At 33.0% G+C, this 27,205-nt stretch overlaps 1 protein-coding gene across 8 annotated transcripts in view; it reads right to left on the reverse strand.

Annotated features, from left to right (window-relative positions):
• Positions 1-976: 976 nt before the first annotated feature.
• Positions 977-27,205, reverse strand: part of USP15 (ubiquitin specific peptidase 15) — a 118,623-nt gene continuing 92,394 nt past the window's right edge. For 5 of the 8 annotated variants that reach the window (XM_059184759.1, XM_059184758.1, XM_059184760.1 and 2 more), the window contains 14 exons: positions 21,391-21,564; positions 19,733-19,891; positions 19,429-19,653; positions 14,088-14,171; positions 13,903-13,997; positions 13,613-13,804; positions 12,574-12,689; positions 12,120-12,392; positions 11,674-11,744; positions 11,217-11,332; positions 10,199-10,348; positions 8,298-8,401; positions 6,458-6,546; positions 977-2,960 (listed from right to left, as the gene is read on the reverse strand). In XM_059184759.1, coding sequence (XP_059040742.1) covers positions 2,778-2,960; positions 6,458-6,546; positions 8,298-8,401; positions 10,199-10,348; positions 11,217-11,332; positions 11,674-11,744; positions 12,120-12,392; positions 12,574-12,689; positions 13,613-13,804; positions 13,903-13,997; positions 14,088-14,171; positions 19,429-19,653; positions 19,733-19,891; positions 21,391-21,564 — 2,031 coding nt within the window. In that variant the 3' untranslated portion in view covers positions 977-2,777. Of the gene's footprint in view, positions 2,961-6,457; positions 6,547-8,297; positions 8,402-10,198; positions 10,349-11,216; positions 11,349-11,673; positions 11,745-12,119; positions 12,393-12,573; positions 12,690-13,612; positions 13,805-13,902; positions 13,998-14,087; positions 14,172-19,428; positions 19,654-19,732; positions 19,892-21,390; positions 21,565-21,830; positions 21,918-27,205 lie in introns of those variants that run through there. The other 3 variants (XM_059184763.1, XR_009356628.1, XM_059184764.1) reach the window with 3 other exon arrangements.

Here is a 27,205-nt window from a genome sequence, read left to right on the forward strand (position 1 = left end):
AAAATCCTGTGAGGCAGAGATTATAACAAAGTGGGCAGGAGTATACAGAACTGAGGATAGAATATTGGCTCCACCACATAGTAATTATGTAAACTTGGGAATAGTAACTGCTTTGTACCTTGGTTTCTCCAAATGAAAAACAATGATGATGAATGTCTCTACCTCATAGCTACTATGGGATTAAATGAGATACTACATACAACACTTTAATATACTACCTGGTCCATTTTAAGTACTCAATAATGCTATTATTATTATAATTTTATAGGTGAAGAAACATACTGGGGGAGATTAAATTCAAAGTCATCTGACTACTAAATAGAAGAGCTAACAGTGGAATTCTAGACTGGCTACATTCCTACCACCCTTATTATTAGAATTAGATACTATTAGAATATCTACTTAGATATTATTATGAATATCTACTTTTAATTAGAGTATGGATTAACCATTTGCACTATATTTATTTATTTATTTATTTGCAGCTGACAATGTCATTTGAGTTTGACAAATTCAATGCTATTATTAACATCATTTTCTATTCTAAAAACACTTCTTTTGGTGGGAATAAAAGTTAATCAAAGGCATTGAAAACAAATGGGTCTCCATAGACAACTGGGGTGGAAACTACAATCCAGGGCTGGAAAAAGTTAATTTTGGTTTTTCTGTAAACCTCAGAAAAATGAAAAGTCTATTAGGTGCTAGACAGCAGAAAGACTGCAAGCTCTGTGAGTGGAGGGATGCTTTTTTATGGCTCTATCTCAAGACTACAGAACAGTGATTAGTAGGTGCATAAATAAATGTTTAATGATTATTTAAAATTAAAAATCAACTTTGAAACACATCCTTAAGAGGATCTGCTTTACTCTTCTATCTTTAATTATATAATAACTAAAAAGTCTATCATATAGTCACCCACCCATTAAAAATAGGGGGTTTTTATCAAAAGATTCAGAGTAAGAAATAAAAGACTAAATAAGGCCTTAAATAGCTTTATTGAAATCTGTATAAATAAACATGCACATTTCAAATGTAAACTCAAGTGAACTCAAGTGCAGACAAAATTTTAACCTCTGTCATGCAGGAGGTTAGTTTACATTAAAAAAAAAGAAGAAGAAAAGCAAGAAAAGAAAGGAAAAGAAAAGATAAACAAAAACAAAAACAAAAACAAACCCAAAGCAGCTTTTAAAATACCAGGATGAAAAACCAGCTTTAATATCAAGGTATAAAGCAAAGCCATGATCAACATACCTCATTTATCCTGGTCAAATGCATTTTTTTTTTTTTAACTTTTAAATGCTAACATAAATAAATAATTTACCAAAAATGTGCACTCACAGAGTGAACTTTTATTTACAATACACAATTTATAATCTATTGTATTTGATTAGTTCAAGTGAAGAACATTATACTTTTTGCTTTAATAACAGTGGGACACAAAGCAATTTCTCAGGTAGTCGATATGTGAAATGTGCCCCAGCATTTAGATTTTCTATTAAAGGCAGTATTGTATGCCAATCGACAATACATTCTTTCAACTAGATTAAAGGGAAAAAGCAGCAAATGAAAAATGTTTCAAATGTTCACACGTATTTTTGGCATCCTGGATCCTTGAATGTGGCGAACTTAAATCAAATTCAAGGTTTGTATGCTTTATTTACTATACAGGTTCTGACTCTAGAACATGCAATGCCAATTTTCTTATAACAAGTTACCTTCTGAGAAAAGCTGTAAGGCTATGGTGAATTCCATCAGGAACACACAAAGAAAGTTAACAGACCTACCTTAAAGCCAATTGTCCATTAATGATTTAAAGGCCAGTATAGGAAAAAAATTTCTCATCTAAGCTTGATGTAGTTATTACTATGGATACAGAATATTCTTAAGTCTGTCCTTCTATTACAATAATTGGAAGAGCTAAAAGTTGCCAAATTACCGAAAAATGGGGTAGAGAAAAACAGACAGCAAAAATTTTAATTTTGGAACACACCAGATTAAAGATATACATTTTAAAGCAAGTGAAAAAAATTTTGAGTATCTAAGGAATAGATCCGAATAGCAGTAAAAAATACTTACATTTAACTGAAAAATCATTTTAGATGGAGTGTGAAATCTAGAACCTATTTCCACAACAGCACTAAGATGAACATAATATTCTGGATTTTTAGTGATACTACAAAAGAAAATAACTTTTCCAAGATTGTTTTTTATGTCATGATTTGGTTTTTTAATAGGCCCATGTAGATTACCAGGGATAGATTTGAAAATTTGGTTTTCCAAGAATACTACTGCAGTATTATGCCACATTGATACCGCAGCTAAATATTATAGTAATATTATGTGACAGCCTAATGCACATGAACTAGATTATCCAAAAACTAAGTTCAGCCATAGTTTTCTTGCAGTATTATTAGAGCAAAATAAATGACCAACATCCACAAATTTAACATTTGTCATCAATTAACTCACATCCAAAAAATTAAAGAAAACATAATTCATCAAAACAGCAGCAAACTTAAAAGGGATTTATTTGTGATTTCCTATATATATTTAGCTTGTAATTACAAGACTGTAAATGTATTAAGAGACAATTTCTGTTAAAGTTTTCATTGTGTTTCACTTCAAGTACTGCACAAGTTAAAATCTGATAAAGGATTTACATTCGGTTATCTGAAACTCCCCATCTCAGACTTTTGTTTAATGTGGTGGGTAACTTCATCATTTCAATAGATACCACCAGCAGGAAAGTCTCTCTTTTATGGCTTCTAGGACTTTCATTAGTTAGTGTGCATACAGTTTTCATTTTCTATATCATTGTCATTATCATTGCTATCTTCATCACTTTCTAATGGGATGCCTGTGGCAGCTGAAGCACCTTTAGTTTCTCGGTCAAGAGGAAAAAAGCCAGTTCCACTGAAAGTGTCTTGTCTCTGGTAGAAAAGTACATATGCCGCTTTGGACTGTTGAAACAAATAAAGCATATTAAAATCATCAAAATTCTCAAAGATCACATTAAGTATACTATGTATTTTTCAGCAGGTAATCCATTTTGGTCATAAATCAAACAGAAAAATCCCACATGGTCAAAAGGAAGTTACTAAAATTGGTTTAAATATAAGATGACATCTATATATAAAGGAGGAAAAGTCACCAGAATTAGCATTTTTATTCTCTATTACATTCGTTGAATAGGTAAGTAAATGCAACTATTTCATAGATCGACCTAGTTAACATGAAACAATTCTATGCTTCTTCCCTCCCATCTCTAAGGAAAAGGTAAGCTTCTTTCTAACACTAATTACTCTAAGTTTGCTTTATAGTCCAGCTTTTCCTACTGTTAAGGATATTGCTCCGTTCATCATCACTACTTATCTTTATTTTTTATTTTATTTTTAAAAAAGATTTTATTTATTTATTTGACAGACAGAGATCACAAGTACGCAGAGAGGCAGGAAGAGAAAGAGGGGGAAACAGGCTCCCTGCTGAGCAGAGAGTCTGATGCGGGGCTCGATTCCAGGACCCTGAGATCATGACCTGAGCCGAAGGCAGAGGCTTTAACCCACTGAGCCACCCAGGCACCCATCACTACGTATCTTTAGTAAGTTCTTTATCTAGTGGACTTCTTGGCATAACAAATACTCAAAAGTCTTTTCCCATCCTAAATCCCTCTTCATTCTACTGCCTTCTTCTAGTTGCCAGGCTGGCAGATAGAGCTGTCGAATATTCATTTTTCACTCTCATGCACACTCCTCAATTCAGTATGATCTGTTGCCCCAATCATTCTAACGAAATGCCTTTCACTAGAGGCAATAATCTGCTATAGACAAATTAAATGGGTGCTTTTTAAAATCCTTTTAGTCAATCTCTCGATAGCATTTAATGCTTTACTCCTCCTCTTTCCTGCATCAAATAATTTTTGGCATTTATGACACTATTTTTCCTTAGATCTTCTATCTCCATGGTTGTTTCTTTTTTTGTGTTCTCATTAAGTCCTAACCTTAAAAAAAAAAAAAAAAAATCACTTTCTGTCCTCTGTCAACTCTTTCTCAATCTTTACCTTCTCACTAGGTGACTTATTCAAACCTATGGCTTCAACTGCTATCTAAGACCAATAATGCAAATTTATAACTAAAGCTAGTTCTCACTCCTGAACTCTAGTCCTATTAGTCCCACTTTCTAATGGAAAATTCCCCAAAGCTATCATATAAGTAGCTCAAATTTCAACAGCAAATATTCTTCCTATATTTCCTCTCGTGGTAAATGCTGAATTAAGTCATCTTCAACTTCTTCCTATGCATTTCTATGTATTTATATCCAATCTTGATCAAGTTCTAATAATTCTATTAAGGAACTATCTTATAAATCTATTTCCCCCTTGTCTCTATACGTTACACCACAAACTTAAATTTAGAAGCTTGTATTGCAGGAATGACACCTTCTTTTAGCTGGAGGCTATAATGGTCTTTCTGTTTCTTTTCTCATTGCCTTCCAAATTTAATACTGTTCTATTGCTTAATAATCACCCATGCTTCTCACAGTCTTTAAGGAAAGCTCTAAACCCTGAAGAATATCATCCTTTTTGATCTAATTGCCAAGTTTAAGTTTAGCCTAATTTCTGCCCCATATTCCTAACAAGTATGTCCTTTCAATAATACCCAATTATTTCAATAATAGCAAAGTATGTCCTTTCAATAATACCAAATTATTTGTTTTCCTAAATGTCATGTTCTGTCATGCCTCCTTGCTTTTGTAGGTATTGCTTTTCTGCTTAAAACACCTTTACTTCTTTCATTTAATTTACTTCCATTTTTAAAGTTGCAGACTCAGGTCAAACACCACTTTCTCATGCAATCTTCCCTGCACTGGTCCTATCGCTAAACCCTAAATCAATGGAGAGATGGCTGTCCTATTTCCATGCAGTCAAGATGTTTAACAGTACTTATGATTTAACTGTTAATTTACTTCTCTGTCATTTCTGGACTTTCAGCCTCTTCAAGTCAGAAATAGCTGTCTTTTAATCTTGTTTAGAATTGAGTCCTATATAAAGAAGGTACTCAAATACCTGCTGACTACATGAAGTATCATCACTGTAGGTAATTTCAGGATGTTTTGGTTGGGAGATCTAGAGAGAAGAACACAACTGAAAAGTGATGGTTGAGACCTGAAATTAGGAGTCTAAATATAAACTGGAAATATAATTAATTTAGGCACATACATATTTAAAAAACATTAGTGTTCAAGTCTCTTTGTTAGGGAGTTAAGTAACAGTACATAATATATATACACACATAGATAAAGATATAAGATATCTGTAAAGAAACAACTCAAAATTATTTCATATCTGTTCATACAACAATGGATTAAAACTATGTCAATAATAGGGCTCAGAAGTTAATTAATTTATTAAACTGGACAATATATGTTGAAGACTTAAGGCACTACAAACTAATGAAAAAGCTAGTTTCTGTCCTCAAAGAATGTAAAATTTAAACTGGGAAATATGAGCTCCATGCTCACAGGAACAAATACTATATTTCTCACTCTTTGTACTATTGTGATCAAACTGTAAAATTTTAGGAATACAAACTTTAATAGAAAAATAAACCCTTATTAAGCCAAGTCTTCGCTTTCTTCTTAGAATAAACTTGTCATCCCCTCACTAATCAATATTTGTTAATAAAAATATGCTCTACTGGGAAGCAAAACAAATGCCAATATTCTGGCTCCAGCTGTGGCTGAAAAACTGATGCAAATATGAACAGATATTACTTCCTCATTTTTCTACTATTCAGAAGATATTCAAGTAACAGATACTCAAGGTCAATTTAAAAAAATTTCTCTAATTTGTTTCATCCAACCATGTAATTTTGAGTTTAAATGTTTAAGAGTCACAAAGCATAAGACTTTACTTTAAAAATCATAGGTATGGTAATAGAAGGCCCTTAAAGATTTTTCCTTTTCTATTTTAGTATGCTAAGTAGTCAATGTCCCCAAATGTCTGAACCTACTTTCCTACTTTCCAAAGGAAAATTTTATTATTTTCATTAGAAAACTCCATTTTTCATGATGAAATTTATGCTTCTTTTAGTAGGCAAATTTGGAGACAAATTTCCACTTAGAGGACAACTTTACATTTCTTTAAATCAGAGAAAGTATCTCTTAACTATTAGAAACTGCTAAAATATAGACTGTAGTGTTTCATGGGAGCTTTTAAAGTGGCTCTTGTGGGGCGGCTGGGTGGCTCAGTGGGGTAATGCCTCTGCTTTTGGCTCAGGTCATGATCCCAGTGTCCTGGGATCAAGCCCCGCATAGGGCTCTCTGCTCAGCAGGGAGCCTGCTTCCTCCTCTCTCTCTGCCAGCCTCTCTGCCTACTTGTGATCTCTGTCAAGTAAATAAATAAAATCTTTAAAAAAAAAAAATAAAGTGGCTCTTGTGATTTTTCAGGAAATATACTTACCACAATCTGGTCTTCAGATGCAGTTGAGACACTACTGTCATCAAAGTAGTACCATTTTCCATCATCTTTATTTTTTGCGAAAGCAGTATCTAATGAAAAAATATAATCACTTCTGTGACTGAAATGATCTATGGTTTCCTGGGGGAACCCGCAAAACTTTACAATCATCTATATAAGGAATACATATTAAAATTACATGACAATCATCTACACAAGACCTAAAGACCTATTACACATTCAACTGATTCCATTGATTACAGGTTTTAATATATTTCCTACAATCTAAATGCCCAAGATAATTTTCAAAGACATTGAAATTTGTGACTTTTTCATCCCAAGGACACACAGAATAGATTTATTATTTTTCAGTTCACAGAATAACACTAATGACAATACATGGGAATTAATATTTATGTAGTGCTTATGGTAGACCAGCTCTAGTGCTATGTACTTTACATGTATTATCTCATAGAGAAGGTATTATTATTCCTCTAACTTTAGAAATGGGGAAAGTGAAACATTAAGAGAAGTTTAATATGTAACGGTAAAGCTGGTAAGCTTTCACCAGGTTGAGTGAGCATTTAAACCCAGCATTTAAACCCAAGTTATTTAATCGTAACTTAAATTTTGTATGACAAATATTTTTTCAATACCATCCTATTAACTTGTAGTAGTTTTTACATCAAAATATTTTTTAGTCTTTAACGAAAATATGGAGCAAGAAAAAAAAGGTAATTTATTTGTACAACTTTTAAAGATTTGCTTTATCATTAGAAGTTAAAAATGCCCCCTTTACACATTTCATGCTTTGTCTTAACTATCCAATAACTGAGGAAACAAAGTTGCAAAATGTCTGCAAAATAATTATCTGTCATCATAGCTTCTAAAAAGTGACACTTTATAGGTTATATCTTCTAAATAGTTCTACCCCTCACAAAACAAAATTGCTGCTCTTCTGTGTGGAGCCTATTGTGGGTTGTAAGTTTGTCAGCTGAACTGTAGACCACTGTATCCATAAGTAAAAATAAACACTGAATAAAAAGATAAGAACTAACAATAAAATGATTTATAAGAGAAAAACTGAACAAAAAGGCACCTAGAGTTTGCAAACCAAGTGATACCAAAAGAAAAAAATATGTCAAATACTGGTAAAAGGAACAAGAAAGAAGAGCTACCATTTCAAACATAAATGCAACTAATAATGTAAAACAATTAATAAAATTATTAGTAGAGATAGATAAATCAACATTTTAATAAGAATCCTGACAAATTCTAAGAAATATAACAAATATCTGAATATAACTAATAAGCTTCAAATATAAGAGAAATATAGAATTCTATGTCTGGACAGGAACTACATACGTTTTTCAGGTACAGAAACATTTAAGAAACAGACCATGTATTAAGGTACATGAAAAATTTAATAAACTAAGGATTAATATAACATAGGTAGTATCCCCAACTGTTATGTAATAAAATCAAAATTAAGACAGAAGGAGAGCTTTAAAAAACCATACATTTGGAAAAGCGTATGATTAAGTGCCCTGGACTAATAAGAAAATAATAAAGGAAATTAAAAATATATACAGAATTAAAAGTAGATGAAAATACTACATTTCAAAGTTAATGGAATAAAGACAAAGCAGTAGAGGGAAATTTATAGCTTTAATTATAAATTATATACTTCAACAGAGGAGAAAAAAAGTAAAGATCAGGAGTCACATGCTATTGACCAAGGCAGCCAGGCATTCTACCCTTTCCCTTTAATAAATATCTTAAGGAAAAAGTCTACAGTAATCAAACATCATGATTTTAGCAAAATGGTAAACTGTCAACTTACAGTGTCCTCCTCCCATCCCTCCATAGTGGTTGGAAACAGCAATCAAATTATAGCGACAAGGACCTGCATTTGGATTAATTAGGAATTCTGACATATCCAGGTCACTGTTTAACAAAGAGATCAAGTTAGTTTTATGTTTTCTCTAAGTGTCATGAATTCTATTATCTTCTGTCAATGTTGCTTGACTCTCATTTATATAAAAAATCTCCCTCACTAAAGAAATAAGAGTCAACTAACTGTAAAACATATCATATGTATGTGTAAATACAAACATATATGTAATTTTATATATATATACAGACACACACACACCAAAAATATGCATACACCTCTAAGTTTTGAATATTTTGGCAAGAATTTTCTTAGGGGCTAGGAATTTTAAAATTGTCTACTGACTGCTGTTTATTCAGATTTATGTTTTATGCTAATACACTTAACTCTCTAGTATATAGTAAAAGAGTCATCACCATTTGCCATTGACCCTTTTAATTTTTCATATTTCTGAAGTCATTTTGAGTAATTACATCTTTAAGGATTATTCTACATTTCTCTGGTTCTGATGATCTATATACCCCAAGTGGGCAATATTTTTTGAAATGCAACCAACTGTTTGTAATCTGTCATGCATGAAACTGGAACATGACCATTTTATAACTTATCATTATTTGTTTTTTTTGGACTTGCATCATTAAAAAGCAATAATGAATAAAATTTCAAGTATACCTCACAGATTCCAGCTTATCATTACTTCGGTTCTTCTTGCACTTAAAATGCTATATATATATTTTTTTTAATGCTATAAAAAACTTGAGAAAACTTTGATGGCTCATAATTTTGTTAAGGAGAAAATTACCATTTTTTTCTGGTAAAAAACTGCAAAATGTTTTTAATTGTAACTTTACACCAATCAGAATAAGCAATCCAAAGAATGTTTTCAATATTACCTCTATTTCTTTCTAATCACACACACCTGCCAATGGCAGGTGTCTACTTGTTAACTGTTTCAAACACCTGGTGCACAAATACAAAATATAAAAGAATACTATCAATGTTCTTTTAGCAAAATGGGAGAGTACCAAGTTATTGCTGTAAAATATTGCGTGATGAAGTCCTTCCTGGACCATGTGAACAAGAATACACAATTTCATTTTTGTCCTTATGAATTCTCAATTAAATTTAGTGAAAGGTTTAAAAAAAAATAAAGGACTACAAAGATGCTGTCTCCAGACTTTTTACAAAAATGATGTAATACTCTGACCAATGCAATAAACTGAAGTATGACACAAAAGGGATGACTGATTATACTACTGGTATCATCCTTTTCAACAATTACATTATTCTGTTTCACACTCAGTCTTTGTAAAAAAGTGTACTTAGGAATAACTGATTATTAATGATGAAATATACCCTAGGAAAAAATAAAATCAGTACGATCCCACAGAGTATCTTAGATTTATTTATAAACAGTGCCAATGAACCCATATAATAATGTAATACAGAATTACTTTTATTCTGTTTAAAAGGTATATTTTCTCTTTATTCTCTGAAAAGTATCTATTTTTTTTAAAAGACTTTATTTTATTTGACAGGGAGAGATCACAAGTAGGCAGAGAGAGAGAGAGGAGGAAGCAGGCTCCTTGCTGAGCAAAGAGCCCGACGTGGTACTTGATCCCAGGACCCTGAGATCATGACCTGAGCTGAAGGCAGAGGCTTAACCCACTGAGCCACCCAGGTGCCCCTCTCTGAAAAATATCTAAAAAGGAATAAAAATTTTTATGATCCTTACAAATTTTTCAGACTACTCATAAATACACTAAAAAACTGAAGTTGGATCCAATACTATCTGATGATTTTACGAACCTACAGTTGCCCAATGTTTATAAAGCATAATCAAAACTTACTTGATTGGAAAATCAACTAAAGTATCCAGTTTGTCTCTCATGTATCGACTGTAAGAAAATCGCTTGAGATGTACCACAAGTACTGGAGGCAGGGACCATAAATCCAGTTTCTTTGTGGCTTGCTGATGTTCTTTACAATTTGGACAATACCTAAAAATAAAGTGAAATATTCAAAGCTTGCTAAAGGTAATGAAAATAATAGATTAAAAAAATGCTTGGCAAGTTTCACATTTATTCAGTGGGCAATTACTATGTGCCTAATATACATCAGACTTAGATATACATACATACATATATATATATATGTATGTATCTTCAGTAAATCAAATTTAGAATATTATAAATTAATATGTATATAGGTATTCAAAGAAATGATGAAGGCTAGATTATTTACATTTTAGTAAGCTAAAAGAATACAAAACTATGCTGAGATATAAGTATTAGAAAATCTCAAAACTTCTGGGCTCTAATGGAATTAATAACACCACAAAACATGATTTTCCTAAAAACGTTTCTATCAAAATAGCTGCACAGCAAAAAATTCTTGGGAAAACTAAAATTATCCATAGTAAAATTGCTACTGTAGAAAATACAGTAAAAAGATTAAAGCTTAACATTATAATAATACTTCTAAACATCTGAGTCACTTTTCTTTTTAAGATTTTATTTACTTATTTGAGAGAGAGAGAGAGAGAGAGACAGACAGTGACAGATAAAGTGAGAGAGAGCACAAGTGGGGAGGAGAGGAAGCAGCAGGCTCCCAACTGGGCTGGGAGCCTGATAAAGGGCTTGATCCCACGACCCTAGGATTGTGACCTGGGCCAAAGACAGAAACCTAAATCCACTGAGACACCCAGTGCCCCTCGAATCACTTTTAACAGACTATTTTTAAAGAAGTGCTTATTATTTAAAATATCAAAAGGAATTTAGTTACTGCTTTTTCAACTTGATATATCACATACCTCAGTACCAATCCTTACAAAATAATCAGATGCAATTTTTTAACTTTGTCTCTTACCAGGGATCTTCAGCACCTAGCTTTTCTTTTGTTGTAAAAAGCTCAATGCAATCTTTTAATTTCACAAAGGGTTTTTTAGGAGGTTTATATTCCACACTTTCATGTTTTTCAAAATCCTAAAGAGAAGTATTTCTTGAGTTAAGAGAACAAATGAAACAAAACTCATTTTAGTGATACCATCTTACTATGAATAGCAATGAAAAACTCCTAAACTTTCTCAAAAGAACTATAAAGCTTATTTCAGCTGAGATTTATACCACTCTTCTAAAAAAAACTTCTCTATACACACCTACATGGATGATTAAAACTGTTAATAGAAAGCATGTTTGTAAACCAATAAGACTTTTCTAGTACATAACCATTTTTCTACTAGCAAAATAACCATACTTGGTAGAAGGAAAAGAAAGTAACAAAACTGCAATCAACCTGGGTAGATATGGAATGAGTGATGACTTACCTCAGCAGCATTTTCATCAAAATATCGTTTTTTCAAATCAGGATCCCAATCCAAAGCAAGAAAAGATCTTTCTAAGATGAAAAACACATTTTTTTTTCTTTAAAACTTAATATGCCTTCATTAAAATGAGTATATTTTAATGTTAAGATCTATACTAGAATAAACAATCTCTTCTACTTGGACTACCTTTCTACTTGCTGTTTCCAAGTCATTAAAAATTTAAGGAGTTAAAAAAAAAATAGAAAACTTAAGCATAAGTCTAACCTCCATTTAATAAGCAGTGCTATGTTTTAGTACGCTTAGAAATTAAGACTTCTCATTTAAGATATGTAGATTTTATATAGATAAGTGAATGTTATTTTTCATGACTATTGAATTTCAGTTTTCACCTAAAATAATAACATACTTTGGTCAAGTTCAGTGTTCAAGCCAGTTTTCATACTTACCATCTAGCCTAAGCTGCCGCTCATCAAATCTTATATGCCTGGTATCATCTTTGATGTAGTTGATATCTGTATTGCCTAAATTGTTGAACTGGAATGTAAACAATCGTTTTTTGTGTCCCGTGATTTGACCTTTGCAAATTTCCTCAGTACATAATCCATTTTCAGAATCATTATCTCCTCCAACTGAATCTTCAGACTGACTATTTTCATTCTCGGAGGGAAGTTCTTGATCCTGGCTGGATTCATCATCTGGCTCATCTGTTTCCATTTCACCTAATTTTAGACATTAGAAGTCTTTAAATAAACCCAATGCTACATTTAAAAGTTATTAATATTAACAATATTTTTCCCAGGCTTGGAGAGATTTTTCTTAGTTCCTTAATCCCCATCTTCTTTTTTTCTGAGGCAATAATCCAAGTGAAAGGTTTTATAAAATTTAACAGGAAAGTCTTACTTGGTGAGCCTTCTTCATGTATGCCATTTGGGCCATTCCCATTAATATTTTGGTCCTTACAGCAGTGTAGGGATCCTTCAGTTTCCTCTGTTTCAGTAGATATTTTGACATATCGGCTTAAATAAAATCAGAAATCATACAAATTTAGTTCTATGATGGTAAAAACTAAAAAAAAAAAAATTTTTTTTCCCATTCTTTCAGTACTTTTTTTTTTTTTTTTAAAGATTTTATTTGTTTATTTGACAGAGAGAGATCACAAGTAGGCAGAGAGGCAGGCAGAGAGAGAGAGAGAGAGGAGGAAGCAGGCTCCCTGCTGAGCAGAGAGCCTGATGCGGGGACTTGATCAAATAAATAAATAAAATCTTAAAAAAAAAAAAAAAACTTAAAAAAAAAAGTATGTGGCAAATAATTTCTTGACTTAAAATTATTGTATAAATATCCTCATTTAGGTGATGTATGTATTATTGCTAAGATCACTAATGACTGTATAATGTGATCTTTATGTATGGGTTATGAGACTATAATGATTAAAATAGGTATGCCAGAAAGAATGTGTCAGTTACAAAGGATAAAACCAAAGGGATCAAATGGCAGTTTTGATTACATTTCAAATCAAGGTTTTTAGGAAGACAAAAATGGGTTGGCTTAAAATACTCTCAACCCTGAAAATTTATTCTTTTAAATAAAACCATTTGTAGGAGTTCCTGAACCAGCAATGTGTATAAAGAAATGAAGCATCTGAAATTTGTTATAATGTCAGAGTGCATACATGACAAATTCCTATTTTCTTCCAACTACAAACTTCTGGTTTAAAACAGCTAAAAGAACCATGCTTTCTGGGTTTGCAATTACCTAAATAATGTGTTTTTACATGATCAACAAACTGAATTAAACTATAATTTGATTTTGTAAATTTCTGTTTAAACACAGTTGAGATAATATAGGCTTATCAAATTATATTCTGATAGTACACTATACATTTATTTTTATTAACTATTCTAACACTCATTTTGTTAATGTAGAATTGTCTGACACTTACCACATTCTCAAAAGCAGGAGATTATAGAGTTTATCTTCAGTATTATTTCGTGGTACAGCCATAAGAAAAGGCTGACCAAAAAGTGAAGAACCAGTATGGTGGGTATAACTCGAATGTCTAAATTTTTCTCTTAGGCAAACAGGAATAATCACATGCTCTGTATCTTCTGTCCTATTGATGTTAATTTCAAACCTATAAGGACAAAACTGACCATAAACTCTGAAAACTTTTATGTTATTTCTTCTGAAATTTTCCCAATTAATATTTTGCACAATGAATTTTATACTTACACATAAATATCATCCCGTTCCATAATACTACTAAGGTTTTCATCCATAGCGAATATTCTGTGAAATCTATGATTGTATATATCAGTAACTATCATCTAAAAGGAAATAAATTTCTATTAAGCTGGTTTTACATCACTGAAAAACTAAACTCCAGTTTACATTCTTCAAACCCAGAAATACCTTACCTTATCTGCAGGTACTCCTGACAAAGCAGACAATGCTGTACAAAGATCAAGTATGTTTCCAATTTTGGGGACAACCACTTTGTACTAAAAAAACAAAAAATTGTAATGAATTTATTACTTTGGAAAAAATACTCAGTAGATGAAAATGAACTCACGGTTGCTTCCTCACATTCACTTAGTAGTTGTTTTACAGTGTCTTTCTCCAATCCTACCATCATCCTCGCTGGCAATGTCTCTATGGATAATTTAAATTAGCCTTATTTTCCCCTGGATCTTTGATTCAAAGACCCACACTTACATTCAACTGTAGTTCACTTCTTGCACCTTGCCATAAACTCATTCCACCTCCAGTTTCTTAAACTCTTTATCAGGCTACTGACTAACCATTAATTACTTCTCCTGGAAACTTGTTCTTCCCCATTCTTGGCTTGCACTTAGAGCTTTAGTCCTTTTAATTCTCAATCTTCTCCTGGTTTTCCAGCTTCCTACTGTCTTCATGGCCTTCCATCCAGATCCTACATGATTTATCATTTCAACTACTGCACTGCAAAACCTTTAACTACTTTGTTATTCAATTTTATTCTTGCTATAGTTCCTTAGAGCTGTTTGATATGCTGGAGAAAACTGACCAACTTAGAGACTGGTTTGCTACAAATTCTCAGTGCCCAAGTCTTAACTGATTGTTCAACACTAGCCAGAAATTCTGTGCCTCCCTTAGTTACTTCTTCCTTCATTTCTCTCAGTAACTATATAAAATCCTCACCATTCCTTAGGCTTCCTATTTCACCACTTCTCCCTTCACTGTCTACAGAATACCAAAAAAAAAAAAAAAAAAAAAAAAAAAGAAAAAAAGAGGTTACTGGATAGGAAAATCTCCAACTTTGTGTCCTTCAACAAACTTCTAAAAGATCCTTTTCTCCATCTTTTTCTACATAGGAAAGAGAATCAGGTGTCACCCTTCCCATCTAAGGCTAAACCTAGCATCTATGCTCTGAATCTCATCATGTTCCATTTCCTTGGGAACCAGCAATCAGTCCTTATTCCATTTTGTTCTGATCCTTATATAAGCAGTGAAATACAAGCCTCTCCAAAAAAAAAAAAAAAAAAAAAAAAGGAAAAGAAAGAAAGAAAGGAAAAAAGAATGAAATAAACCACTCCTTCACTGCCTCTTCCCTCTATCTCCCTTTCTCATTTGCTTTATAAATAACCTTGCTAAAAGTAATGTCTACAGTATCTTAACTTCCTCACTTCCCATTCACTTATCAATCCACCCCTAGGCTTTTGTCCTCATTTCTTTCTTTTACCCATTACCAAGGTTGTCAAATTCCTTTAGAATTTTACCCTTAATCTTTTTTTCTTCTTAAGATTTTATTTATTTGTCAGAGAGAGAGAGAGAGAGAGAGAGAGAGAGACAGCACACGCCCACAAGCAGGGGGAGCAGAAGGCAGAGGAAGAAACAGGCACCTCCTTGAGCAAGGAGTTCAATGTGGAACTTGATCCCAGGACAATGGGGTCATGACTTGAGCCCAAGGCAGATGATAAAAGGCTTAACGTACTGAGTCACCCAGACGCTACCCTCCCCCACCCCCTGAGCCCTCTTCTTGACTGTATAGGCTCTCTTTAGAACAGGTGACAATATACCCCAGTTTGCTCTGGCCAGTCCTGGATGAGCCTGCTGTCCTAGTATAATTATTAATAATGGCCCCTTTTATTTTTAAGAGAATTCTGGTTTAGATGATACATTACAGGATCACCCTATCCTTAAGGAATCTCATCCTTCTAAGACATTCATTATTTTCATAGAGTTCACTGCCCACTTTCTATCTCAAGCACAGATGTCTCTCCTCCAGTCTAGATAGAGAAACTCAATGCCAGCTACCTAAATTTTCCTCATGCACCTCAACATGTACAATACTTAATGCAGATTTAGGTCATGTTAGGTCAGCATATCCAATATTAAAACAGGTTTCTTTCTAAACCTTTCTTCCTCTATATCCCATTAAAACAAATAGCACCTCTGTCTCCTCAGTTTTGCAACCCAATAAGCTTGGCATCATCTTTGAATGCACTTAAACGTTTTTACTTCTTGTATTCAACTATTTCTTCTAACTGCCATCCTGACACTAATCTTAAAAGCTCAAGCCCTTTTCATTTATCATCTGATCACTGCAAAACTCACTTACATGGTCTTAGTACATCTGACCTAAGCTTTTCCAATCCAATCTTTGCACTAGCCTGGGTCTTTTTTCTCGAATACAAATCCGGTCACGTAATCTCTCATTTAATTATCTTTAATGGCTCCCCTCATTTTTAGGATGAAGTCCAAACTTCCTTTCATGGCAGCAAATTTCTTTATTAGCTCACTTCTGCTTACCATATTATCTACTTATAATTTCCGTATGTGGGCTACATCCTCTTTGCCTTTAGCTCTTTGTATATCCCATTCTTGTTCTCTACAATGTCTTTATTTCCAGCTTTCACACGCTTAAAACCTAATCATCCTCAGGATTCAACACAGGTGTATTGGTAGGTTGGGGTATGTCACTCCTGTATACTCCTACAGTACACTATCACAGCATTTTTCACACTGTATGAAAAGCTTCTTGGGAACAAGAACCAGGAACACCTTTGATTTCCAGCACTTCGCAGAGTATGGGGGGAGTCCAATACATGTTCAATACAATTACTAATTATGACCTAAATCAACTTCATTGATGGGACAACTCATCAAGTAAGTTAACTCGGTTAATTTACCTTTCCTCTCCAGCTGGTTAAAGCACACTGTTAATGAGCCCGTCATTTTGTATTTGAATTGTTACTGCCTTCAAGTAGGAAAAAAATGCCCAATTCTTTGTGATGACCATGACTCCAATCTCCACAAATCTGTAGTTTTGGCCACCAAGTGTAAAAAGAGGTATACTGGGACACCTGGGTGGCTTAGTAGTTAAGCATCTGCCTTCGGCTCAGGTCATGCTGCCAAGGTCCTGGGATCGAGTCCTGGACTGGGCTCAATCCCAGCTCTGAGGGAAGCCTGCTTCTCCCTCTACCACTCCCCCTGCTTGTTTTCCCTCTCTCACTGTCTCTCCCTGTCAAATAAATAAATAAAATCTTTAAAAAAAAAGAAAAAAGAAAAAGAGCTATACTAATGGAATTCATATTACTGGGAAAACAATTTAAAACTCAAATTATGGGAGAACATTCAGTACATGCCTTATAGGCTAATGTGAAATTTGAATGCAATCTGTCTCTAGGTAATAAAGTTTACTTTGTATTACTAGCATGGGAGAATACTGTTTTTAACAAATGTAATGTAGAAAAACAGTGTATTTATTTTTTTGTTGCGATAAATTTTACTTATTGTTTATGCTTCTCTCTCATTCCATTATACTCATTGGCATATATTTACAAATTTCCAAACTGGAGGTACGAGTGTAGTTTAGCATTGTTACTGTTTCCCTCCACTGAAAAGAATACTAATAATTTTATGCTTATTAAAGGGTGTGAGTTTAGAAATGTGAACCTAGGGGCACCTGGGTGGCTCAGTTGGTTGGACGACTGCCTTCGGCTCAGGTCATGATCCTGGAGTCCCGGGATCCAGTCCCACATGGGGCTCCCAGCTCCATGGGGAGTCTGCTTCTCCCCCTGACCTTCTCCTCGCTCATGTTCTCTCTCACTGTCTCTCTCTCAAATAAATAAATAAAATCTTAAAAAAAAAAAAAATTAAAAAAAAAAAAAAAAAAAAAAAAAAAGAAATGTGAACCTATATTCCCCTGGCCAAAAATAAAAGCAGGCCTTTTCTGACCCTGCTCAATATTCTCAGTACTACTGAATGAGATATTGACATGAAGGCATCAGGTTCAATGAGTTCATGAAGGAAACATATAAAGTAGCAAAAGAAATAGGGGAAATGTGCATTAAGTGTATGACTAGTCTTTACTAGACCTTAATCACTCTGAATGAAAGGACTATACTTTTATTATGAACACTTCATTTATGGTGTCCTTGTTAAGAGTAAACCCAAACACTTACACGAAGTAATGGTAAGATTTTAACTTTGCTCAAAAGTAGACCTTTCATACAGATCTCGTGATATTGCTATTGACTGAACTGTGTCCCCTTAAAATTTAGTGTTGAAACCCTAACCACTAAAGTAATGGTATTTGGAGAGGGGGCTTTTGGGTGGTTTATATGAGATCAAAAAGGTGGGGCCCTCACGATGGGATTACTTCCCTTATAAGGAGATGCAACAGAGCTTATGTGCAAACAGGTGCTCTCTCTCACTGTGCTCTCTCTCAACACAGTGAGGACAAGGTTGTCTGTAAACCAGGAATAGAGTCTGTACTAGATACCAACCATGCTGGTACTCTTGATTTTAGTCTTCTAGCCACCAGAATTGTGAGAAAAAAAATTTCTATTGTTTAAAGCCACTCAGTTTATAACTACAATGCTCTAAGAAACTGCACTATCTGGTTGGAATCTAAGCTAAAGATCTTCAGGAAACAGTCTTCTAAAGTAGGAACCATGTCTCCTGTTTGTTAAACAGAGCTTTACAATTTCATGAGGTGCCCAACACATATTTTAATGAATATAATTTTTGAATATTTCTGCATCAGTAGTACTACAAGTTATGGGGGTTGGAAATACAAAGATTTACAAAGTCCCCATCTTCAAAGAACTCATGGTCTAGTGGAGAAAAGATAAGTAAACCAAAGGTTATAACAAAATTTATTAAGTGTGATAATAGAATTGAACTGAAGGTAGAAGAGGAAGAACTACTTTTTTTAAGGGTGGTTCAGGTGTCAGAGAAGGATTAACTGATAATGAAGGGAGAAAATATAGTGCTTTGCTTAGAACATTAGTGAAGCAAGTATTTATAGCCAAACTAAATTTCCATTTCTCTTCCAAGTTAACATGCCTAAATATCAGAGGTATTTAAGTATACTATTATCAAATCATGAATCAAAATGTATGCTATTAGTTCTACTTCCAACAGCCATTAGAAAAAATATATAATTAACATTAAAGTTCAAGTTGGAAAATGGGAAAAATAATGTTATTAATCTTTGGTAAGCTCATACTTAATCCTAACACTGTAAATTGAACAACCTATCATTTTTCTTTCATAAGAAAAAGACTTTGAGAATTTTGCTTTTACAAATAATACTTTACACATCCCTCACCTTTTCAAAATTCTAAAAAGCTGTACTAAAATTTCCAAAGTATTTAGTGTATAAAATCTCTTACACAAATAAACTTATTATTGAATTATACTTGAGCCACAAGGTCTCAACACCAAGTTTTTATAAAAGTAAGAAATGCAAAGAAAATAATCATGATTTACCTGCATAGGTTTAGTAAGTGGATCCATTCTAACTAAATATACTTCCAAGGTACGTTCTTTTTTCATGGGCAATGGAAGTGTCAAGTAACAAAAAGGATCAAATGTTACAGAAATCTTAGCACATTCAGGACAAACTAAAGTTGATTTGAAAAGCCCGTGAAATATATCTACTATGATAGAATCATTTCTTTTTAAATGGTTTTCCCAGGCTTCTTCAGCAACAATCTGTAAGAAAAATACACACATATTACACAGGGATATAACATTATTATAACAGTGGTGACAATAATATCATCAAATTTACCTTATCTGGCCTTCCATCTGCATCTTTTAATTGTATATATGGTTTTTTCCTAATTCTATTCAAATCTTCATGTAATCCATCTAATAGGAAAGCTAATAGCTCTTGACAGTCCTGCTGCTGGTATCCGGAGAACTGAGGTGCAAAACGTCCTACTTGTGTCTGTAAGAAAAGCAAAACTATAAAATCAGTTATAGGTACAAGACTGATTAAAAAAATTTGATTCTCACTATTCACGGATCCCATATTTTGTAAATTCATTGACTGCTAAAATTATTTGTCACCTCCAAATCAACTTGTGGCACTTTTGCAGTCATTTGCAGATATGGTAATTACATATAAATACATACATATAATTACATATCTTAAAAACATTTTTAAAATAAACATTTTTAAGTAACTAATCTGTAATACAGATAAGACCGGAGGACAGATAATATAGTAAAGTTTTGTACAAAGGATTTGGAAATACTAAAGACCTTCAAAATTCAATATTACTTCTGGGTCACTAGAAAAAAATTACAAAGCTCTCATTTTGTTTTTCTGTGTAAAAAGAGGATAAATCTCAGGGATAACAGGAATGTTTGTGTTTATATATAATTTTCTTAGTCTTTACAATACTAGTATTTTTTTTGATAAAACTGAAGAAATGTGAAAGAAAAAGCCAGATACCAGGACCCTGTTTACACATAATTTTAAGACAATATCTAGTAAAACAAAACTAATTGGAATCACGGGTAAGGATTAAGAAAGAGTTTGTCTAAACTAGGTTGTCCAAAGCTTAGAAAGTTAAAGAAGATACATAAATGCAACAGTGTTTTCATTTGTTGTATTTTTTAAGAACTAGTATATAGTTAATAAAATGTTGCCTGCTAGATATCCTATGTGAGTATCATTTAAGTTTGTTTGTGTTAAAAAACAACTGAAAACTGCTAATTCTCTTTAAAACAGAACTCACCTGTAATAAATAGAAAAATTATTTCCCTGCTTTCTGTGTCAAACAAAATCTTAAACAAACAAAAATCTTAACTGGAAAAATTTTTTTAATATATAAAACTAAATTTCAGCTCAATTCTTATTTGAATGGCAAACTAAATTACTTGAGGTTTTATTGGTTCTAAGAGGTAACCACTTCACAAATAAGAATAAACTTAAAAGTTTAAGGATTATATTGAAAATATTTAATTAATATGTAGTGCTGGTTTTGCAGACTAGTTTCATTTCAATAATATTTCAAACTTACAATGACTCTCAAAATAAACTGAGTTATTAGACTTCAATGACCTGCTCAAATTTAGCCTTTACATTTGTAATAAAAATTTACATAGGTTTTTTAGATATGCACTGTATTCTAAAGCAACCTGCATATGCTCTGCTGTTTTGTGTCACTTCGTACCATAACAGTGTTTTCCAGCTTTTCATTATTTCCCTCCCCATCCCCTAGAACCTTTTTGGACATTTTAAAGTAATCATCTGTCCCATCCCCCACCCAGAAAATTTAACAGCACAGATATATTGTGTATCTGTTTGTGCTGGGTCTCTATGGAGGGCCACAAATCAATTTAACAGCTATGATTTTTTTCACTCCTTCCCCAAAGAACCTGTTTTTGTCCTCTTGGGGATGACACAGCCATAATAGAAAATGTACTTACTATACTAACCTTAAAGGCTCTTGGCGTGACATAGCTAAATTTTCCAGACCACATTTGTTTGATCAATTCAGCGTAAGATTTAGCAATTTCGCCTCTCATTCCCAAGGGATTATCAAAATTCAGTTCTTCTTGATACTTATCATTGAGGAAGTATTCAGTAAGTGGAGGTGTATTGCTCAAACACTGCAAAGAATAAAACACATTTTCAAGTAAAAGTAACCACACATTAAACATGTTAAAATGAAGAGAGAAATAAACTGACTTGCCATAATATACAGAGAAAAATTTACATGATGGTCTCTTGAACTAGTAAAGTAATTAGTCAAATAAACACTCAAATGATGCACTCAACTATTCATTTCCCAAATTTCAAATCAATTACTTATAATAAATGAAAATGCTAATTTGTTGCTGTAAAATCTGCATTAATTTTAACCACAGCAAACTACCTGTTAACTGGGAGAGAAGCTCAGAGTTTTCTTTCCTTCTTTTACTTGATTGGTAGAAATTATGGATTGTCTACTCATCCCAGGCACCTGCAAATTAGCCTGAGTAGGTAAAAACTGAGATAGAGTGCAACAAGAAATTAACTTTAAAGAGGTATTTACTGCTTCCATTGTCAATTCCTTATCATGAAAGAGCAGCCTTTACGTTTTCCATTTGGTCAACCATTTTTTAAAAGGGACAGTACAGATTAGCTGAGCCTGAGGAAACCAATTTTTGTTATGTGAACTCTAACTAAGTGTGTTCTTACATCATCAAGTTCAATACCATAATAATCCAATTTTCCTTTATGGCAAGATTAAAACGATGAATAAGTTAATTCTCCATCTCTATTTTTACTTAGAATTAAATAATTTAGGATTTAAAATAAAATAGATGACAGAAATATAGTTTTTCTATAATATATTATCTCAAGATGAATAATTTTAAGTCAATAATACCATACAATTTGACTTAACTATAAACCCAGTATTACTTTATCAATTAGATGTCTAGGATCATCAAATAGAATATGTAATGACTGAGAGACATATGGTCTTATAGGTCACTTTCTTTTGCTGCAGGAAGACATTTGTCTTGGGAGTCAAGTGGCAAGGTACTTAAGTGAAGGTAACTGCTTGCATCTAAAGGAGTCGAAATCCATTCTTGTGAGAGCTCGAATTTATATGAATGGAAATCAAGATTTTTTTAAAAAAGATTTTATTTATTTGACACAGAGAGAGAGACAGCAAGAGAAGGAACACAAGTAGGGGGAGTGGGAGACGGAGAAGCAGGCTTCCCTGCTGAGCAGGGAGCCCCATGCGGGGCTCGATCCCAGAACCTGGGATCATAAACCGAGCTGAAGGCAGATGCTTAATGACTGAGCCACCCAGGCACCCTGGAAATCAAGGTTTTTCAAAGCTTGTTTACCATTCATTTGGATTAAGAGTCTGGGATTAAAGTCTTGGTAGCTATTAAAAGTTCAGTCTGCTGGGTTTATGCCAATAACTTGAGTACCATAAACTATGTCTATATACCATGTACTGTTTGGTAAAAATTCAGAATTAGGCATATTCGTCTTTTTGAATTAAATCATAAAGTTCTATTCTGTGGTATCAAATATGAATTAATTTATACTTACTGAAGTAATATATATATGTATAATCTAGTTACTATAATATCTATTTTGATATTTTCAATGAAATAAAAATAATACGGCTCAAACTGGTAATATGGCCCCTCTCATAAGGCAAAAAGAGAGAACTATTTACAATGTGGAATCTGTTATTCTATAATTCTCAGGCAATGAAAGCAATATAGAAACAGTAAAAAATGTTTGGGGTAGACTATACAGATTTCACTGTAATTTACAAGTCATTTTTTAAGGTGAGCAAGAGGAAGATAGGTAGGTTACAGTGTAGGAGGCAATTTGGGAAAGGATACTTTCAAACTTCTGAACTCTTTATACTTCAACCTTTCATAAGCTTACACACCTTTTGAGATTCATTCTCTCTTCCTTTTCCATTATATGTTCTTTTAGTTATAAACCCAGCACTAGAGGTAGGGTCAGGCAACCCAGAATACACCATGGCTACACTAAATGCCATCACTTAGTAGCATCATCTGATTTAGTACAAATAGGATCAACACTATATAGTCAATGAGGCAAAGGGGAGGTGGTCTGACAGCATTTCCAACAATAAGTTTTCAAATCCTTATATATATATTTTCAAATCCTTGTCTTTGATTAGTTCAGTTATACGAAGTTTATGATATTCCACTACTGTCTGCAATACCATTATACAAAGAACCTAATTGATGGTCTGACCAAACTAAGACCCAAGTTGTACAAACACAAATACTTTTTGAACTTTTTTACTTACTTACATGTATCCTTATCTTGCAAAGAGCTTCCAAATATAACTGAAAATTCTGTAGCTTTCCAGTAGCATCTAGAGTGATCTTTCTAAAATTTTATCTAATCATGTCATTTCCTTGCTATAAATCCTTTAATAGCAATTTCAGGTAAAAATCTCAAATTTTTGTAAGAGTGTCTTTTGCTTCCTATGTAGCCTCAGGTTTTGCTAGTCCCTTTGTCTGACTCCATCCTAGCCTCATTTAATTACTTATGGTTCCTTGACCTCCATGCAATCTCTCACTCTGTAAATCTGCAGTATCACTCCATCTATGTGAAATATACCTTCTTTGTCCTACTAACTTCTACTAAAGCATCAAGAGTCATGCATCCTGTTTAGGAAGTATTCCTATATTTCCTTATAGTGTTTCCATAATGCATAATGCTCACTTTTATGATAGCACTTACTTTATAACATAGTATAATTTCAATTTTTAGTTTGTCTGTCTTGCCAAATGGACTGAGACTTTCATGAGAGCAGGAGCCATAATATCAATTACATGTCTATTTCCAGCACTCAGCATGTGTACAATAAATGCACGATTAATAAAACATGTTTTCCCCTATATTAACAAATGTTTTTATCCTCTTAGTTTTTTTTTTTTTTTACTCTTTTCCTTCAATGTTTAGTACAGAGTACTTAAACTTTTCTTGAATGAATTATTACTAGATGAGGCAAAAATATATTAGCTGGTAATGAATAATCTCAAAAGTTTCTTCAAGCACTTTTACCTGAATACTAAGCCAAAGAAAGGCAGTATTTATTAAAAACTTCCCCATGCTTTTGTGCAACTCTTAATCTCAGAGTCATGAGTTTGAGCCCCACAATGGGTATAGAGATTACTTAAAATAAATAACTATTAAAAAAAACAAAAAGCAAACAAACAACCTTCCCATGCTTTTGCTTCACTTTCATTCAATCCACTACCTGCCTTGTAGAGGGTCTCTGCTTAGATTTTTTTAAGTCCCTGACACAGAGACCAATGGTTATTTTCAAAGTGACACACGGTTTTGAAGCTGACTATAATTCAACATTACAAACTAAATAACAAAAAAAACCAATTAGTTTTAATAAGTGCTAGTATTATGTGTCAAGATATCATAACCAATATATTTTGAGATAATCATATTCAAATTTCAACCATTAAGTCCTATGGTCCAAAAAAGCATTCTATTTGTTAAACACAAATAAAAAAAATATCTAAGTATAGTAGACACACAATGTTACTTTAGTTTCAGGTGTACACCAGAACATAACATTTTAAGAAACTCAAGCTGGAGGGGAAAAAAAAAAAAAAACTCACAAGCTGCATTTTTAAAAAAAGTTATACAAAGACATATAAATACAGAAATTCAACAGACAAGTTTAAATGTTCTAGTAATGCACATATCATAATAGTTTAAAAACTGACACTGAATCAGACTTTTCTCACGTTGAAAATACCTTCTCTCTCATCTTGAAAATAATATATTATTCTCGAAATAGAATAAAGATGACTTAAAGTAATAAAAGACTTCTTTATAATTTTTAGTACGAATTTCAAGATATAATTAGAATACAGGTCAAACAACTAAAATTTTTCCATGCCTTAAGTGTTATCAGTATTCAATGCCATCACTGTGGCAGAAGGAGGTCATTTCTTAATACTGGCCAAAATGTACTCTGAGTTATAATTCATGCAACTCATTCTATCTTTTTAACATGAGGTTATCTTAGAAACATGAACATCTTTGACATGTACAAGAAAACTCGACACTTGGACTGGTTGCCATTAAATACAATGTTTTGAAGAATAAATATTTTGGCTGGTTCAAGAATAAAAACCACCATAACCATAGTTCTGAAGCATCTGTCTCAAAGATTCCTCTATTATAACAAACATCACACTTTTCCATCTGATTGGGACTGTCCCAAAACAATTCCTTTCTTGAGACATATATATATTAAAAGCCCTACATATGTAGACATAGGGAATTTCCTTTTCAACCTGTAAGATTCTTTACTACTGAGTGACATAATATGGACCTGAAATCACACAACATGTCTTGTGTGCCTATGTGGATGTATTTCTTGCTCTCAATGATACTTGAACAGTAAAACAGAACAAAACTCCTCCTTTCTTAACATGCATGGTTATTCCTAGTAAAATCTGAGAATATAGATATAAATCTATGATAAAAACAAAAGAGATTACAGAAAAATTATTTGTATGTTATTTTTGTGGCTACTTAGGAGTTTTGTGACATTCTACCAGTCACATGCCATTTTGAGCTTCACCTTTGTTAATTCAGATTTCAACTCCCTACCACTGACAAGTACCAATACTTCAGTATTTCAAGGAGAACTGCCTCTGGCAACTCATCACCAAAAAAAGTGAAGTCCAAATATGAGGTAATGTGACTGATCATAAGACACATATCTTAAACCACATTTTGTTTATATCATAATGGTTCCTACAGTTGTTCCTAAAACTGGGTAGAATTTTGTCAAATACCATGTTAAAAATAAAGCTATAATCAGAATGAAGAAAAAGGATTCTGTACCAGTAGTTTCAGTTCTTAATGGAAAAGAGAGTAAGTAAAAACTCATAAAGAACAAGCAAAAATGTACTTGTTAACTAGGCTAAATAGTTCTATACTTAAATATTTTTTTTATGATTCCTAGGCAAGTTAATAATGTGTGAAACTGACAAAAGCGATTGAAGATCTAAGGATTAAAAAACTGAATTTCATATTTAGTACGTTAGTTTTGGCATTCATTTGTGATAAAACAACAAGTTGGTTAACTGAAGGTTCAGGATACAAGCAAATATGAAAAATTGTTGATCCATGAGGAATGAGAATGCCTGGGTAGGTGGCAAGCCAATCATTTGTAAGCAGACATGACTGCTAAGCACCTGTCCTGAAAGTGGCTCTGTGGTTCTCTACTTGTGCTTAGATATGCATTTTAAATGGAAACTCCAAATAATAAAGAATATTCTTGAATGTGAATTTGAATTAGGAATCTTAAGACATAGTTAGCCCTTAGTTTAATGTCTTAAGATTGAAACTCACCATGTTCTATTTCTCCTTCCTTTCTTAGAAAACTCTTCCCCTGTAAAGAAATTCCTACTCAGCATCTCTTACAAACATTACATCTTCCTCAACACCTCAAGGAAGAATAATATTCCTTCCTCTGAGCTAACTCTACACCCTGACCTCACTTATACTATACTTATCTTGAAAGCAGTGTCCATGTCATGAAGTACTTTTATACTTCAGGGTCTACAGCACAATGCCTTACACATACCTTGATAAAGGTGTGCTGAATGAATGAAAACTTATATGACAGAAAGACTGGAAGCAGTCCTTAGAGAAATTGAGAGCAGTAGGAAAACACTAAAGAGATCTGAATTGCACCCCATTATAGAATTATAACCTATCTGA

This window comes from Mustela lutreola, chromosome 8 (assembly GCF_030435805.1).
Source record: "Mustela lutreola isolate mMusLut2 chromosome 8, mMusLut2.pri, whole genome shotgun sequence".
NCBI classification, from domain to species: domain Eukaryota; kingdom Metazoa; phylum Chordata; class Mammalia; order Carnivora; family Mustelidae; genus Mustela; species Mustela lutreola.